Here is a 17,500-nt window from a genome sequence, read left to right as displayed (position 1 = left end):
CATCTGTGTTGATGCATTTCACCAAAAAAACTCTTTCCATGTCTTCAGTTTCTGCCTTTGTCATCATGGGTGACTAATTATTTACCACAATAAATTGATTCGAAGAAATCTGTGGCATGAAGAGTGGTTTTGCTAGAGCATTATTGGCGGAGCTTTAGCCCAGGGTAGCCAAACGTTTAATTATCAAAAGCTTATTTCTTTTATTGTGTTTGCATGGTCTGTAGTTTAAGATATGATCCAGCTGGGCTGAGCACGTGTTCTTTCATTATTCTGAAAGTATCCGTATTCTTTCAGTCTAGAAACACCTTGGGACATTAAAGTAACTTTCAGAAAACAGGATATTCCCCTTTGAGGTACTAGGTGCACAGGTGGTCTGGACGGTGGCCTATGTGGGCCATCATCAAGGCTTGACATGAGTCACCAGCCATTCAGCTTTTCCACTAACTACAGCTTCCTACATGAAATTAAATTAGATGCATAGAAATAAAAGACTACTTAAAAAAACATAAAATACAAACACTCGGGGCAAACAACAGAATATAGGCTACTATGATACTGTGTGTCATACACCAGAGTGGCTAGTGAGACTGAAATTAGTAGTGGGATGTCCATTGATGTTTGTTAGTAGCAGACATCAGGACAATCACATCTAATGCTCATAAATAATAATTAGTCATTAATATACAACCAATGAATATGCATCTTAGATAATTCAGTAAAAAACAAAGAAAAAAAAGCAATTAATACAATAGTGATATTAGCTGTGGTTTCACGGCCCTGATGTCAGCTACTTAAAAAACCGTCAATGACCCAAGTGCCAATATCAGGCCCTGGTCATCACTAAAGCACCTGCCCATTTTCCCTACTGGACATAAAAATGCCTACTGGACATTAAAAAGTTCTTTTTTGAAAGTTTTTTTGTCACAATGTACTGTGTTCATGTTGGCATGATAATCTACAAATGCTACATGATCAAAAGCATGTGTCAATAATACCCCAATATGGGAGGCCCTGTGGCGCAGCGCGGTAAGCCCCCTACATTTGGGCTTGCATGCCCACCCACGGGGACCCCGGTTCGAGTCATTTCCCGATCCTCCCCTGCCTCTCTGTCCCATACGCTTCCTGTCACCATCTTCGACTGTCCTGTCAAATAAAGGCATAAAAGCCCATAAAAAAATATTCATTAAAAAAAAAAAAAAAAAGAATGCCCCAATATAATATACAGCCTCGATACCCTACTTAGGCAGCCGGAAGTTCCACATGCGCCCCCTTCAGTCCCCCAAAATGTCTGTGCACGTCACTGCTCTTGTGTTCACCTTGCTGCTGTGTATGAGCGCATCATGGAAAGCAAGTGCATCACACTGCCACCACCGGCACCAGAAGCAACGCATACAGTATCGTCCCCTATTGTTGGCCTGACTTCCTCCTCCGAGTTTGTCCTGGAACAAAAGGCAGTGCTGGGAATGGGGCGAGCCATTGTGTGCTGCTGGGCCGCTCTCATTCACTCTCGTTCTCTCCATGGTGACAGGAAGGGTGCTCTGTCTGTCTTCGTGAACTTTTCAATCTTTTTTCCCATCATCTCAGTCCTGTTGGCTGTTTCACAGAAATAGAAACAGAATAGTGAGAGTTGTGCGGTGAAAATGAGAGACAGACAGACGTTAGCCCCAATTTAGCCTACACACTAGAAGTATGTGTGTGCGTGTGTGTGCGTGTGTGTGTGTGTGTGTGTGTGTGTGTGTGCGTGTGTGTTTGTGTGTGTGTGTGTGTGTGTGAGAGACTTAAATGTGTGAAGAGTGCTTCACAAAATGATTTATAATAATCTGAATCTTATCATAATCCATGTGTGTGATGATTCATGTTAACAAGGGACGTGTGAAATTTGTGTGTCTATAGTATAGTATGTGTGAATGTGGGCGTGGGTTTCTGTGTGATTCTGGTTTTGTGTATGTGGTTGTAGGTGTATGTGTTTGTCTTTTAAGATGGTTGCGACAGTTAAGACAGTTAAGACTCCCCATAGTGAGAGAAATGACTGTGAATGTTGTTCTCTTGTATATCTGAATCTCTTGCGCACGCTCTCTCTCTCTCTCTCTCTCTCTCTCTCTCTCTCTCTCTCTCTCTCTCTCTCTCTCTCTCTCATTACATGGAATATAAAGTGGGTGTGTTGGCCATGGCTGGCCTAAGAGAGAGAGTAGAGCTCTCCCTGCTGGTGCAGAGAAAAGGATGGAAACAGAAGCCACATGGTACTCCATTACATCCCATAGAAACACACACACACACACACACACACACACACACACACACACACACACACACACACACACACACACACACACACACACACACACACACACACACACACACACACACACACACACACACACACACACACACACACACACACACACACACACACACACACACACAAATGTGTCCATGCATTCTCACACTGAGATTGTGTTACGCACCAGGTCACACCCAACCCAAGTGTCAGACTTGACCCTGTAAGAGTCCTGTTCTTACTTTCTTACTCGCACACACCCTCTCTGTCACTCTCTCACCCTCACTGTCACTGTCTAATATCTGGCTGTCGACTATATTGATAGTGTAGTACAGTATCACAAACTGTCAAAATCAAAGTGAGACGTGTGGTCTTCAACAGTTTTGTCGTGGTTTATTAAAGACATTTTCTATTTATGTTAAATCTCTGAGTGCGATCGGTGTTCGATTCCGGCCCCACGTCCTTTGCCGATCCTTACCCTTCTCTCTCCCTACTTGTTTCCTGTCACACTCTCAACCTGTCTCAAATAAAGGCATAAAAAGCCCTAAAATATCTTCAAAAGGGATGGGATGGTAGGTTCCCGTAAGTTCATATGTAGATCAAGGCAGGTGAGGACATACTTTTGTGTGTAACTCCTGGGGCCTATACTAAGAAGCAGGTTCAGAAGTAAACCAGGTTAAGTTAAGAGGTAAATCATCTAATAGAAGAGACTGGAGTCCTCATGTTCTATTCTATTTCTACTATTTCTATCTATATATGATTCACTTCTTAACTTCACCTGCTTTACTCCTGAACCAGCTTCTTAGTGTACCCCACTGTTCTTTTTGTCTTGCAGCACTTGTGTAAAGGTGTGCACTATCGCTGGGGCTTCTTTGCGCCCAGTGGCCCGACGCTGGATGAAATCACAGAAATGGTGGATGCTGGCCAGGTATGTGTATTTTTCTTTTTTGTTTGTTTTCCATACAGTATATGTGTATTCCTGTGTATGTACGTATGCTTAGCACTCAACAGAAGACGGTATTTGTTTTTCTTAACAACAAAGCATTCCTTTTGCATTTAATGGTGGGTGCTGCTGACCAAGTAACCAGGTAGAGTAGAGTAGAGTAGAGTAGTTTATTTGTCACATACAAAGCCACAACCAAGGTTACAGCTTGTAGTGAAATGACGGTTCTGGTAAAACTCCACATCGTGCAGAAATCATAAGATTAAATGTCAACATAAATACACATATTAAAGTAATAAGTAGTAACATGTCCATGGTGTCAGATAGTTCATAGATGTGTCGATCGAGGCGAGAGTTGGACGCATCGCTTACAAAGCAAACAGCTGTGCGGTGTCCGAGGCTCCTGGGTGGATGCGGTGCTAGATGAGACTACATCGCGGGTGGCAAAACTGCAGGCTCTCACCCCACGCTATACACGGTGATGGTCTCCACATTCATCTGGTGTCCGCGGACCTCTTGTAGACAGTGCGAGGCTTGTTCTTTCTCTGCCGGGCCGGTTGGTATGCGGTATTGGCTATGCGCTTTCTGATCTCCATGGAGTTCCGTTGCGCTGCGGTGATCCGACAACATCGATTTCGATTTAAGGTCAACAAAAATGCAGACGGCAATAAATAGCACTAAAAAGTGCTGTCTAGAAACACATCGTCATATCTGTCCAAAATGTAGACTTCATATGGACTAAGTAGGTTTGAAGAGATGAAAAATTGCACGGTTTTGACGGAGTTACCAGAGAGACAGCCAAACAATGCGGCGCCATGGCAAGGTATTGTGTGTGTGTGCGTGTGCGTGGCGCAAATTGTGTGTCTGAATGCTGAGTCTGCAGCAGTGTCCTTTAACCTTCCATGGCTTCCATTGGCTTTTTCCGTCAACGTCCTTGTTCGCATGTACAATACAAGACAGAGCCTTTGAAAGGTGGAAAAAGCAGGCCACACTGTTACCTAACAACTCAGGTGACATTCAATCACATGCTGAAAGAAAGAGGGGAAAGTCAGAAACCAAAAGTCAAGGGAGAGGCTATCGGGTTACACCTACACATACACACACATATAGGCTTGTCTGTTGTGCACCACTAGTGGGTCAATAGGTCAGTGTGTGGGAAATAATGTACAAATCAGTTTATATATACCATCCCCCACAAACACACACACACACACACACACTTCCCACTCACACACACACATGCTCCCTTAACCTATATATTACTAAGGGAGTTTAGAATAGGTACCGCTGATGCTCTATATTGGATTGCATCTGGAGCAGCACAGCACAGCACAGCACAGCACAGCACAGCACAGAGGGCACCCCTAGAGAGGCAAAACGTTTAGATTAATAGACAGGACTATGAAACTTCTCCAAGTTATTAGGGACATAAAACCGCTGTGTAGATAGTTGCAGTATGTGGCTAAGAAGGTTACCCCCAAGTTAGGTGTGTGTAAGTACAAGAGAAATTGAGATATCGCCTTTACCTTGCAATAAAAATGTGCAAAATCGCATTGTGAGAAAAACGTGTTTAAACTTTTGCATTTTACATAAGTCAGGCTATGAATGACATGTCCACAAACCCTTTGATACACAGAAACAGGGGGTAGATATGAATATGTCTACCAAGTTTGGTGTATCTAGGTATTGGAGAATTAGGTATTCCATGGATTGATGTTCAGGATGCCTATGCGCACATTTTATGAGCTAGGGCCCAATTTGCATAATAAATAAATACATATATCAAATTCTGAAAACTTCCAATACAAAGTTTGTAAGGTTTTATGTCCATAACAGATTGAAGAAACACAGGACGAGTTGGAATTATCCTTTATGTGCCAGCGTGTACTAAGAATGCCATCAGGAATGACACAGAGGGGTTATCAAGTGGGCACCTCCTTCAACGGAGTTTCGTCGATTTAAGCCCACGACCCCTCCCGTAGGCTCGACGGTAACCCCAGGCGTCCCTGGGGTACCCCCCTATGTGTCATCCCTGGCTGCCATTTGATGCCCAGCAGGTGTCCTGCCGTTTCAGCCAAAGCCATTGGCTGCTCCCTTCAGCTGCTTCAGCCAGTGCCTTGATGGCATGGCGCAGGCTCTGGCCTCTTACTCCTACATCCTTGAGCAGTCTGGTGGTAGATGACGCCACGAAGCCTCTGCATCCCACTTCTACAGGACGTACTTCAGTCCTCCAGCCACGCTGCTGTGCCTCTGCAGCAAGGTCAGCATACCGTAGGTGTTTTCGTTCATATGCCTCTTCTACAGACTCCTCCCAAGGCACAGTCAGCTCAATAATAAAGACCCTCTTCGCAGATGGTGACCAAAGTACCAAATCGGGTCTAAGTGTGGTGGCAGCAATTTCAGGAGGAAAGACAAGGCGTTGACCAACATCTGCCAGCATTTTCCAGTCCGAGGCTGAGTGTAGCCGGCAATGTTCTGTTGATGTCAGTGCACTGCGATTTGTCTTTGCCCCCCCCTCACGCACGAATGTGACTGCTGGCAGGATGTTTAGCCTTGCAGGTGTTGCTGAATTGACATTTGTTCGCCTGTTCTCCAAAGTGGCAGCAAGTTCTTTCAAAACCTGGTTGTGACGCCAGGTATAGCGCCCCTGGGCAAGACTCACATTACACCCTGTGAGAATATGCCTAAGGGATGCCGGCTTGGAGCAGAGTGTGCAGCCTGGATGTTCTCCTCTCCACTGCTGGAGGTTCATGGGTGTGGGGAGGACATCATATGTTGCTCTTATGATGAAGCTGAGTCGCTTTGCCTCCATACTCCACAGATCTTTCCAGTTCATTTTCCTTCCCTCCACATTGTCCCACTTGGTCCACTTCCCTTGCTTACCAAGTGCCACCATCTTGGCCCTCCTGACGCCTTCCTCCTGGTTTTTGACCTCATCCACGATCATCCTCCTCCTTTCAGAAGCTGAGGCTTTGCTCCAAGCTGGCCGATGAGCAGTTAGTCCCAGCCCTCCTCTTCCATGCTGGACATGTCCCACGATGTCTGCATGCTTGAGAGCTGTCACAGCCTCCTCCACCGCTCGTGCTGGTCTCCATTTGCGGCCTGCTGTGATGACTGGGGCGTTCTTGCTCACCATCAAGACTTTGGACTCAGTCAGCATTACCTGTAGTCTTGTCTTGGTGCACTTGAATTCCTCCACGAGACTGGTGAGTGGCAGTCTGAGGAGGCAGTCTCCATAGAGGGCGGTGGACGTCAAGCAGCGTGGGACTCCCAACCACTTCTTTATGTAGTTGGAGATTCCCTTCTCCATCCTTTCAACTGTTGAGGTAGGCACCTCATACAGTGTGAGAGGCCACAGCAACCGGGGAAGCAGGCCAAACTGGAGTAGTTTCATAGTCCTACAGTATCTATTAAACAAATTTGTTGACCTATTTAGAGGGCTAATCTCGTCACAAGCCAAGTCTGACTTCCTGGTCTAATTTAGTGTTGTGTGGAAAAGTATGCAAATAATGTTCCATGATATCACCTTCTTTGGAATGTAGAGAACAAGGCCTTTGTCTACATGTGTTGAATGTGTGGATTTGATGTAAAAATCAGTCTCTATTTTGCTGTCTAAAGTACAACATTTAGACAAATTTATGCCAAATTCATGGTCCCACTCGTATAAAATTGCACAAAATAAGCAACCAAACGACTTTTAATGACATTTTTCTGTCATCATTTTGAAAGAAGACATGTAAATGGAACAAATTCTGAAACAGTCTCAAAATCACCCAAATTTGAGAAAAAAGGCATTTGGGGTGTGCCTTCTCGCCTTAGTTAACTATCTTACTCATTTAGACATGTGTTTCCCTGCACAAGAGTATACTTTTAAAACAGCAATTTCAACACATCCTGACCCACTTGAACCACTTAACGTAACAACCACCTTAATTAACTGGTGTGAGAAACACTGTTGTCTGTGTGCATGTCTCTCACATGTATCGCAGGAGTAGGTTAAAGCCTGGATTCAGACATTCAAACGTCTGACCTGGTAGCAGGACAACCAAATAACCAGATAAAATGAAAAAAGTCTACTTCGACCAGGATTTTTCTGCTCCCACTTATTTTTATTTTTCAGCTCCTACTTATTTTTATTTTTCAGCTGACGTCTGAAGAAGGGTTTTCTCCCGAAACATCACGAAAAACTGAATTCAGAAGGGTTTCACCCAAAAAAGCGCATGTATCGCAGGCCAAGCCAGTGTGACCCCCCTTCTCTTCTGAGTGGTGGCACACATTTGCGTTTGCAACGTGACTCATAATGCATAATGAAACTGATCTCTACAGGCATCAGTGCCTGCAGGGGAAGCCCTTCTCCAAATAGAGTGGCATCCTGCCCTACATACATACTGTACATTCATGCACATACTGTATGAAAGGGGACCTGGACGATCAACAACAATGAGAAAGAATGAGAGAATGAATGGATGGATGGATGGATGTTAAATTGTGTGTGTGCCACGTGATAGTTGTATAATTCCCCCTCCCCCCATCACCTGATTTCCTCTTAAAGGTAGAATAATGGCATGTTTTTTTTTTTTAACTTCCAGTATTTATGCTGCCCATTCACAAATGTTATCTTTTTCATGAGTGTTTTCCTCCACCATCAACTTAATTGGTAAATGGACTGTATTTATATAGTGCTTTTCCACTCCTTTAAGCACTCAACACACTTTACATGTATATTTACATGCCTCACATTCACCTATTCACACTCACCCTGCCAACAGGAGCAATTTGGGGTTAAGTATCTTGCTCAAGGACACAGATGGGGGTCAGATAGAGCGGATGATAATCATCATTCATAAAAGTTTGATCTTCTCTATGTCTACCATTTTGAATTCCCAGACATCTTTAGCTGCAAAACTTACTTCGCTTTGGTCAGACCAGGAATAGTGTATTACTCTTAGGACAGTTTGTTAGTAAAAATTCATAATGAGATCAAATTTGGGAATGGGCAGCATAGTTGCAATGAGCAATATAGTTGTAATGCTGCCTACTCTGGTCAAAATCCTACATACTCTGACACTTCTATTTTCATTTTGTCCTACCATTTTGTCATTTGTTTGTGCATCAACATTGAAATTGGGGGAAGCCATAGCTTTTAGGATAAGGAGATGGGCTTTAGATCAGATGATTGCAGGTTCAAATACCCTCGTAATTAACAACCAAATTAATAACCTCATAATTCTCCAGGGATAGTAACCAATATCCTGTAAGTAAATGTAATAAAAGCGTCAGCTAAGTGTAGTGTAATGTAATGAAAGTTTGCCATTATAGCCAAAGAACCTTTTGAATTAAATGAGAGAGGCAAATACAGATAATAGATACAAGAGATAAAAGATAATAGATACAATATACAGGATGGGATAGACATAGGTAGATACATACGGTATATACAGTCATGGCCAAAAGTATTGGCAACCCTTCAATTCTGTTAGAAAATACTCAATTTCTTCCAGAAAATGATTGCAATCACAAATTCTTTGTTATTAATATCTTAATTTGTTTGTTCTTGCAATGATAAAACACAAAAGAGAATGAAAAAAAGTCAAATGAATGATCATTTTACACAAAACTCCAAAAATGGGCCGGACAAAAGTATTGACACCCTCAGCCTAATACTTGGTAGCACAACCTTTAGACAAAATATCTGCGAACAGCCACTTGCGGTAACCATCAATGAGCTTCCTATAACACTCTGCTGGAATTTTAGACCATCCTTCTTGAGATTTGAAGGGTGCTTTCTCCAAACTGCCATTGTGAGACCCCTCCAAATTTTGCAGCATAATGTAGGAGTCCACCCCCTAATCCCATAGAAAACCTGTGGAGAGATTGGAGAAAGCAAGTTTGGAGAAAGCACCCTTCAAATCACCTCAAGGATGGTCTAAAATTCCAGCAGAGCATTGTAAGAAACTCATCGATGGTACCACAAGTGGCTGTTCGCAGATATTTTGTCTAAAGGTTGTGCTACCAAGTATTAGGCTGAGGGTGTCAATACTTTTGTCCGGACCATTTTTGGAGTTTTGTGTAAAATTATCATTCATTTGACTTTTTTCATTCTCTTTTGTGTTTTTTCATTGCAAGAAAAACAAATGAAGATATTAATAACAAAGAATTTGTGATTGCAATCATTTTCTGGAAGAAATTGAGTATTTTCTAACAGAATTGAAGGGGTGCCAACACTTTGGCCCATGACTGTATAGATACTGTATATATACACATATGGTATATGCTGTATATATATACTGTACGGCAGATAGATAGATACGGTAGGTAGATATGCTTGAACTTCTTGTATCATGAAAGGCTCTCTAACTAAATGTATCATTATTGTTATAATTATTATAAATAACATTATTATAGATCGATAAGTAGATAGGGGGTCTGGCTACATCATAATGGAATGGCTGTGCGAGCCCCACCCCATGTAAACCCCAGTGATGGCGAGCCCCACCCCATGTAAACCCCAGTGATGGCGTCCGTACTCCGCCCCAGTGGAGTGGTGTAGGGCTGCTGATCCCCTCTAATCTGCCCCCTCATCCCACCTTAATCTGGCTCCTTTGTCCCCCGGGCGGCCGCGGCGGACCAATTCTGCCCGCGTCAGGACATTTGCCGCGGGCACAGGCGATGACCTCACGCCCCAAACCCACCAACAGACCGAGCGGGTGCAATAGCCGGGGGTGCGGAAATGTTGCGGTGGCGATTCGGGACACAGATAACACACACACACACACACACAGTCCCATGATGATGAGCCAGAGTTGTGTTGTGGAAACGTGTTGGGCTGTGAGTCACAGTCAGCAGAGATTTCACCCCTCACTCATGTGGGCGGGGGGCACAGATGTGCAGGTGCGGATGTGTGTGTTCCTGTAATTTGGGTACAATGTGTTCGATCAGTCTTGTAATGCAAATCATGTGTAGGCTGCTTAGCACCTTGTTTTCCCTTTGGGATGAATATAGTAAGTTTACTGCATGTGGCTGGGGGTACGTGTGTGTGTGTGCGTGCGCCCGTGTGTGTTTGTAATTTGAGTACAATGTGTTTGATATGTCTTAAAATGTGTATTACTGTGTAGGTTGTGTGACGCCTTATCTTCCCTTGGTAATAAATAAAGAAACTCTACTGTACATACTGTACAGTTCCCTACTGCTCTAGAGAAATGTTTCACACTAGGTTTGGAAAAACACAGTTGGGTGATTTGTGTGGAACAAAATGCCCAATTATAACATTGTAAAAGAAGGAAAATTAAGCAATTAACCTGTTAAAACACAGCGTTCACGGGGGGAAGGTTACCGGGGGATTTTAACAGGAACTTAAACCAAATGAGCCTTAACGCCTTTTTAAACAATAGGTGAGTGAAGTCACAATGCAGAATATGTATGCATGTATGTGAGCGAGTGTGTGTGTGGTATGGATGAGTTCATGTAGTAACGTCATGAAAGTGAGAATACAACCCAACTTCTGAGGAACATCTCTTTTATGTTTCATTTGCGTACCCCCTCTCTCCACAATATGCACAAAAACCCCATAACCACATCCTCCTCCCCCTGTACTCTCTTTTCTCTCTCTCTTTCTGCCACTCTTATGTCTCTCCTGACATCCACCCCCCACTCTTAAGTTTCACGTCTTCACAAGGTCTTGTACCCTTTTCTTTGAATCTTGAGAGCATTGTATATAAAGTTACTGTGGCTCTGGGTTTATCAGAACAGAATAAAATCAGTTAACTGTATGTGTACGTGACATGTTTTTATTTCCTGTTCTTTTATGTATTATTTTACTGAGTATATATTGTGTATATTTTATTTTATTGTTTTATTGCATGCAGATCAATAAAAATCTGTTGAATTTTTGTCTTGCTACACACACACACACACAAACTCTTTCACTTTTTCTCTATCATGCCATCTTCCATCACACTCTTTCATTTATCACTTTCTTACCAAATTGTTATGACTTCACATCAAATTGTAATAAATGATTGACTAAATGTACTGAAATTAATGAATGAATACATGAGAGGATGATCTCTCTTTTTGATTCTCCTCTTGCTGTTGCTCACTATCTCTCTCCACCCCACCCCTCCTCCTATCCCTCCATCCCTGCAGGTGAGGCCAGTGGTGGAGGAGTCCTTCTCCTTCTCCCAGGTCCCTCAGGCCTTCTCCAAGGTGGAGGCGGGTCATGCGCGGGGCAAGACCGTTGTCAACGTCGTCCGGGAAGATGCTGACGCTTAGTAACCATGGTGATGGCAACTCGACAACAAAAGGCTGCCGGACGGACGGCCCCACTCCGATGTCATGTCAGCACGGGGCCCGTGCAAAGCTACTGCAAACCTGGTGCAGCGCGGCCCATGGATGTGTCAGCACTCATTTCCTGTATGAGTGAGTGTGTGTGTGTGTGTGAGAGAGAGGGACTGTGTGTTTGTGAGAGAGAGAGAGAAAGAGAGAGAGAGAGGGACTGTGTGTGTGAGAGTGAGAGGGACTGTGTGTGTGTGTGTGTGTGTATGCGTGCGTGTGGAACGTAATTGGTATTTGTTGACTGTTGTTTTGCCACCAATGAGTATGTCTGGAATTCACACAGCCAGCTGCCACAGAGGACAGACAATAAAAGATTGTTTTAATCCTTTGGAATGTAACAGTTATCATCAGTATTTTCTAGAAAAAAAATCAACATTTACATGAACATGACCAGATGCAAATAGCAGTAAAAACAATAAAAACATACATAATAAGTACAACATTGGCACCATCGTGTGTGAGTGTGTGTGTGTGTGTGTGTGTGTGTGTGTGTGTGTGTGTGTGTGTGTGTGTGTGTGTGTGTGTGTGTGTGTGTGTGTGTGTGTGTGTGTGTGTGTGTGTGTGTGTGTGTGTGTGTGTGTGTGTGTGTGTGTGTGTGTGTGTGTGTGTGTGTGTGTCTTTCTGTGTCTCAGTGAGACTGAACAAAACATGAGAAATTCTGTACACAAATCTGACAACAAAGGTATGATACATCTCGGGAAACATTTGTACTAGTAAACAATAAAGGCATATCGAACTGTCATCTTCTCCATAACAGTCACAATTAATTAGCAGTGGTGTGTGTACTCTATGTGTGTGTCTGTGTCTTGAGAATGAGAGTAGTGTTTTGTGCATAATTATGTGTATTTGTTAAGTGTACTAGTGTACAACACACAGAGGTCAAATGACTCATGGAAAACGTCAGAACATAGTGTAACTTGGTTAGTGAGTAACCCCCTCCCCATATTGTAAAGCAAAGTAAACACGGCATGTCCATCTCTTATGTGCAACAAGTTCAACAGCAACAACAACAGAAAACGTCTTTCCATAAAAGCTCAACATTTCCCAGACTTAGGGCTACCTTCATCTGCCGTTCCACATTCAATAAAGCCGGGTCATTTTCTCTCTTTATAGTGAATGTGCACATAAGAATAGTGAGGCTTGAGAATACACATGAGCGGTTCTGGAATGTTCTTCAGAAAGTGCTAGATACATTAGTGCCAAGGGGAAGGTTACTTGATTGCTTTGGAGGCCGTTACACACACACACACACACACACACACACACACACACACACACACACACACACACACACACACACACACAGCCTTTGAAGTCTCCTGAGTCTGACGGGGGTCGCTTGCGTTGCTGCCTGCCTCCCGTTGGAGGGCAGTGTGTGGATAAGAGGGCCCTCTTTGTGTGCTCTTTGTTGAAGAGACCTTGAAAGGCACCTGTTTGAGGGTCCTCCTGTGTAAGCTGAGGAGTTGAGCAGTTTCGGGTCTCCACAGTGAATCCAGAGAAGCTGTGTCCAAAATCTTCTCTCATTTGCTCAATACACAGCCAGCCAGCGCACTACATAGTGTATATTATATTGCTGTCTTAATAGTGCACTATGAAGTGAGTGAACGAGTCAACATTTTTGGGATTGTCGCCCCAAATGACAGCAATGTTTGTCCAATGAATGTCTGTCTGATCAGTTCATCCATGCCTGGCATTGAACTTATTGTGAGGCATTGCATGTCTGGCTGTCTCATCTCGAGGTCCATGATTGTCTATGATTGTCTTGGCCAAGGGAGCCAGAACAAGTTTCAAAATGGTGGTGCATATTTTTTGCTTGATTCTTTATTTCTCAACAATGTTACTGCTGCTGCACTCCACTCATTTGTCCGCAGTACAAGTTGAGAAAGCCTCATTTAGGGAGCCCAAGAAAGGAGATGCTAACGCACCACTGCATCCCCCTTTCCGGCACCTCTGGTCCTGGTGCCGGTTGGTGGTGGTTGGGCGTAGCTGTAGTGTACTGTAGGTGGGGAGAGGAGTGGAGGCTGGCGGGGCGGGGCGGGGGCGGGGGTAGGGTTAGAGGATCTCCACTAGCCACCTCTGGCTGGACTTCTTCTCATCCAGGCTGTTGACGATCACCTGGTTCCGATCGTACTGCTGACCGCCTGGGGGGAGGGGAGAGGAAACAGATGGCCGTCAGTGGAGCACACACACACACACGCACGCACACACACACACACACACACACACAATCACAAACACACTCATATCAAAACACAGCTCACTCTTTGTTTCTATCATACAAGTCAAGTGCACAATATCTCTCACACATTCATAACGGTCTCTGTCTGTCTCTCTCACACACACACAGATGCGCGCTAAATAGTTTCCACACTTTTCCTCAATATCAACATATTTTCTGATCATGGTAGAATGCCATGTTCCAGCTGAGGGACTCAGTAAGTGTACAATGTAACCATAAGGCCCCCTGGTGGTTAGACTGCTCGCCCTACTGGTTTGACAACAATGTACTAACACTACACCATTCTAGTGCCAATGCTCTACTGAGGGAAACAGTTGCAATTGTACTTACATTACATTTTACATTACATGCATTTGGCAGACACTTTTTTAAACCAAAGTGACATAATAGTAGCTGACATCGCTAGAAAAAAACAAAGTGCACAGGAAATATATAGAACAACAAGTGCGGATGCTAAGTAGGGTTAGTTTTTCAATGGTACATTAACACCATAAAAGTAAGTATAAGTAGAGTAGAAACACACACATACACAGTTCAAGCATTAGTGTAGTACAGTGTTTCCCAACCAGGGGTACGTGTACCACTAGGGGTACGCGAGCACACCTGAGGGTGTACGTGGAAAAATGTAATAATGACAATTGAATGGGGGAAAGACATAGATGGCATTGGTTAGGGGGTACTCATGGTACAACAAAATGGCTTTGGGGGTACGTAAGACAAAAAAGGTTGGGAAACACTGGTGTAGTAGAGAGTCACGAGTTTTGGCTGAGAGAGATGTGCCTCGTCTTGCTGCCTCTGTACGTTTACTAACTCACCACTAGGTGTCAGAAAAGGATTAGGTAAATCAAAGAGTCATGGCTTGAGTGGTTGCAGTACCCTGGGGGAACAATACGAAAAGTATTGGCATTGTTATGAAGAACTCAAACGTGAAATACTAAAGAAAAGTTAATGACCAACCACTGTAGTTGGATTGTGCTTCCAATTTATTACCTTCGCCAAGGAGGTTATGTTTTTGGTCGTGTTGGTTTGTCTGACAATCTGGGGTGCATTTCTGGAAAGCGTAGTTGTTAGCAGTTAGCAACTTCGGTAGTTGCCAATGGGAAATTGCATTGCAACCAACAAAGTAGCTAACATAGTTAGCAACTACGCCTTCCAGAAATGAACTCCAGTCTGTCAGTCTGTTTTTTTTGTTTGTCTTGTCTGTCTGTTTGTTTGTCTGTCTGTCTGTCAGATGGATAACTCAAAAAGTGAACGGATTTGGATTAAACTTTGTGGAGTTGTTGGAAATGAGAATAGGAACAAATTATACAATTTTGTTGGTGATCTGGATCACAATCCGGATCCAGGAATGTTTAAGATTCCACAAAAAGAAGGCAGAAAGACTTGAAAACAAAAATATGGTGTAAAATAGTCAAATGTTCTATCGGACAGCTTGATTGGCAGAGGTCTGCACTGTCAGAGTGTATTTATAGTATTATTAGTATAACTTAATAATATAATATAACTTAATAATACAAAAATATAACAAATGCTCAAGTTTCAGAGCTAATAGATTTCTTCTTCAGGATTCCCATAGGAAGATACTGTACTATAGCCTGGTTCTCATCAGACATCTGTGTGTGTGTAGTTCTGGATCCCCCTGGTGGAGCTCCAACACACACAGAGGTCTGGGAGACTATAGTAGGATTCCATTTCTCCAGCCAAAAAATAATCAGAGCATGTACTGCTTCAATATCAATGGCAGCTCGCATTGAAGAGTCACAGGACTGATTAATGACTATATTGATGATTTAGAGATCAACAGAACACGTTTTTGAAGGACTGTTGGTGGTGAGGACGAGCAGAATGACTGATAAAGCCATGCTTTCTGAAAGCGGAGCCAACGCCTGCTCTCCCAGACCTAGTAGTGGAGCTCACGAAGCTGCGCAGAACTACAGGCCGGGCAAGAGCCAGCCAAACTGTCAAGGACAGATTACTGTATGGGCCTACTGGGCCCAGGCCCAGGGGCCCAAGAATCAAGTGGGCCCTGACGGCCAAGCCTCTACACTTCCATTCTCGCGTTGAGTTAAAATCTCACTTTTAACAACTGTATTTTTACATTTTCTCAACAACATCATAGATTATCACATCTGACCATAAACCCTGAATTATTTTGTAAACTAGCAACCACCATTGAGGGGGGCCTTCCTGGTTGTCAGGCCCAGGGGCCCATGGAATCATAATCCGTCCCTGCAAACTGCACTATATACAGATCAATATCTACAGTACGTTACACATACTGTACAGTACACATACAGCTCAACACCAAATAAATGACACTTTGGCTTTCCTTCATTTTTACAGTTTTTTCATATCGTTGAAAACCTGTTAGACCTCTAGGTTACTGAGGTGTGTGTGTGTGTGTTTGTGTCTGTTACGGGGTGCAGGGCTTGTCTGAGGACAAAGCGGCATACGTATTTTGCCTCAAGGTTGCAGGCAGGCCCCTACAGGTCGACTTTCTGTGTGTGTGTGTGCGCGTGTGCGTGTGTTGAAACATCGGTGTGAAACAACGGGGCGGAGAAAGAGCATAACCCTCAGCACTTTCACCCCACTCTGCTACCAGCCGCGCGTGTGTGTGCGCGCGTGTGCACGTGTGCGAGTGCGTGTTCGTGTGAGTAAGATAGTGTGGGTGGTTTAGGAGGCAATTGTAGACATGTTGCATCTCTTCATGTCAGCACAACACATACCCAGCCCAACCCTTCTACCCATACCACACACACACACACACACACACACACACACACACACACACACACACACACACACACACACACACACACACACACACACACACACACACACACACACACACACACACACACACACACACACACACACACACAGGGTTCATTTGGGATAATAGCAGGCTGACAGGAAGTGAGTTATCCTCAGCTCGTGCCTGCAGGCTACATGAACTACGGAAGGCCACAAGTGTCAAGATGCCCCAGCACCACACAACACAACGCAATAACACACACACCCTTCCCTTCCCTTCCACCTCTCCCACTCCCCTCCCTTCTAATTCTGGAGAAAATGACACTGCCTTTAGGTCTACAACCATTGGTCTACTAGGTAAGGAAACGTATACATACGATTGAGTAGGGCAGAGTTCTTCAACACGTTCCCGTTTGTTCTTATTTCTCCAGAAATGTATGACTAAGCAACTGTATTTGAATGGAGACGTTTGAGGATGGCTCTATATTGACTCCGTTGACTCTATCCCCTAACTGGTTAGACGGGTCAACTATATGTCTTTTAGTTGTTTTCATCTGATTACTAGTTCCACTTACAACATTCAGCTAGGATAAGAAAAAAGATACAGAGAACAGAGGGGAGCATGACAGAACAGATGAGAACAGAGGAGAAGAGACAAGAACATCAGCAAATATAGCAAGGTAGAGAGGAATGGAATAGCACAGGGAAGAAGACGGGATTAGATGGCCAAGTGAAAGGCCTGATTAATTTGGCCAAGTGTCTGACCTTTGACCTCGAGTGCCAGCTGTGGGTTGAGGTGGGGGCGTATGTGGCCGCCCTGCGTGATGTTCCACAGCTGGTTGTCCTTGCCTGGCTCAGCAGACACACACAGACGACAACCTGCCATCACCACCGTGCCTGACGTCTCCAGACAACAGTCCTCCACCATCTGACAGAGAGAGAGAGAGAGAGA

At 44.0% G+C, this 17,500-nt stretch overlaps 2 protein-coding genes across 3 annotated transcripts in view; one reads left to right on the top strand and one right to left on the bottom strand.

Moving 5' to 3' along the window:
• rtn4ip1 (reticulon 4 interacting protein 1) overlaps positions 1 to 11,981 on the top strand; it is a 30,022-nt gene extending 18,041 nt beyond the window's left edge. The window contains exons 8-9 of the mRNA XM_063183794.1: positions 3,114 to 3,206; positions 11,367 to 11,981. Coding sequence (XP_063039864.1) covers positions 3,114 to 3,206; positions 11,367 to 11,492 — 219 coding nt within the window. The 3' untranslated portion in view covers positions 11,493 to 11,981. The remainder of the gene's footprint in view (positions 1 to 3,113; positions 3,207 to 11,366) is intronic.
• A 117-nt stretch (positions 11,982 to 12,098) lies between these two features.
• The window catches only part of crybg1a (crystallin beta-gamma domain containing 1a), an 80,817-nt gene continuing 75,415 nt past the window's right edge, over positions 12,099 to 17,500 (bottom strand). For both annotated transcript variants that reach the window (XM_063183790.1, XM_063183791.1), the window contains 2 exons: positions 17,314 to 17,476; positions 12,099 to 13,696 (listed from right to left, as the gene is read on the bottom strand). In XM_063183790.1, the coding sequence (XP_063039860.1) occupies positions 13,608 to 13,696; positions 17,314 to 17,476 (252 nt within the window). In that variant the 3' untranslated portion in view covers positions 12,099 to 13,607. The remainder of the gene's footprint in view (positions 13,697 to 17,313; positions 17,477 to 17,500) is intronic.

This window comes from Engraulis encrasicolus, chromosome 19 (assembly GCF_034702125.1).
Source record: "Engraulis encrasicolus isolate BLACKSEA-1 chromosome 19, IST_EnEncr_1.0, whole genome shotgun sequence".
NCBI lineage: Eukaryota > Metazoa > Chordata > Actinopteri > Clupeiformes > Engraulidae > Engraulis > Engraulis encrasicolus.
This window is presented reverse-complemented; position numbering and strand designations above follow the sequence as displayed.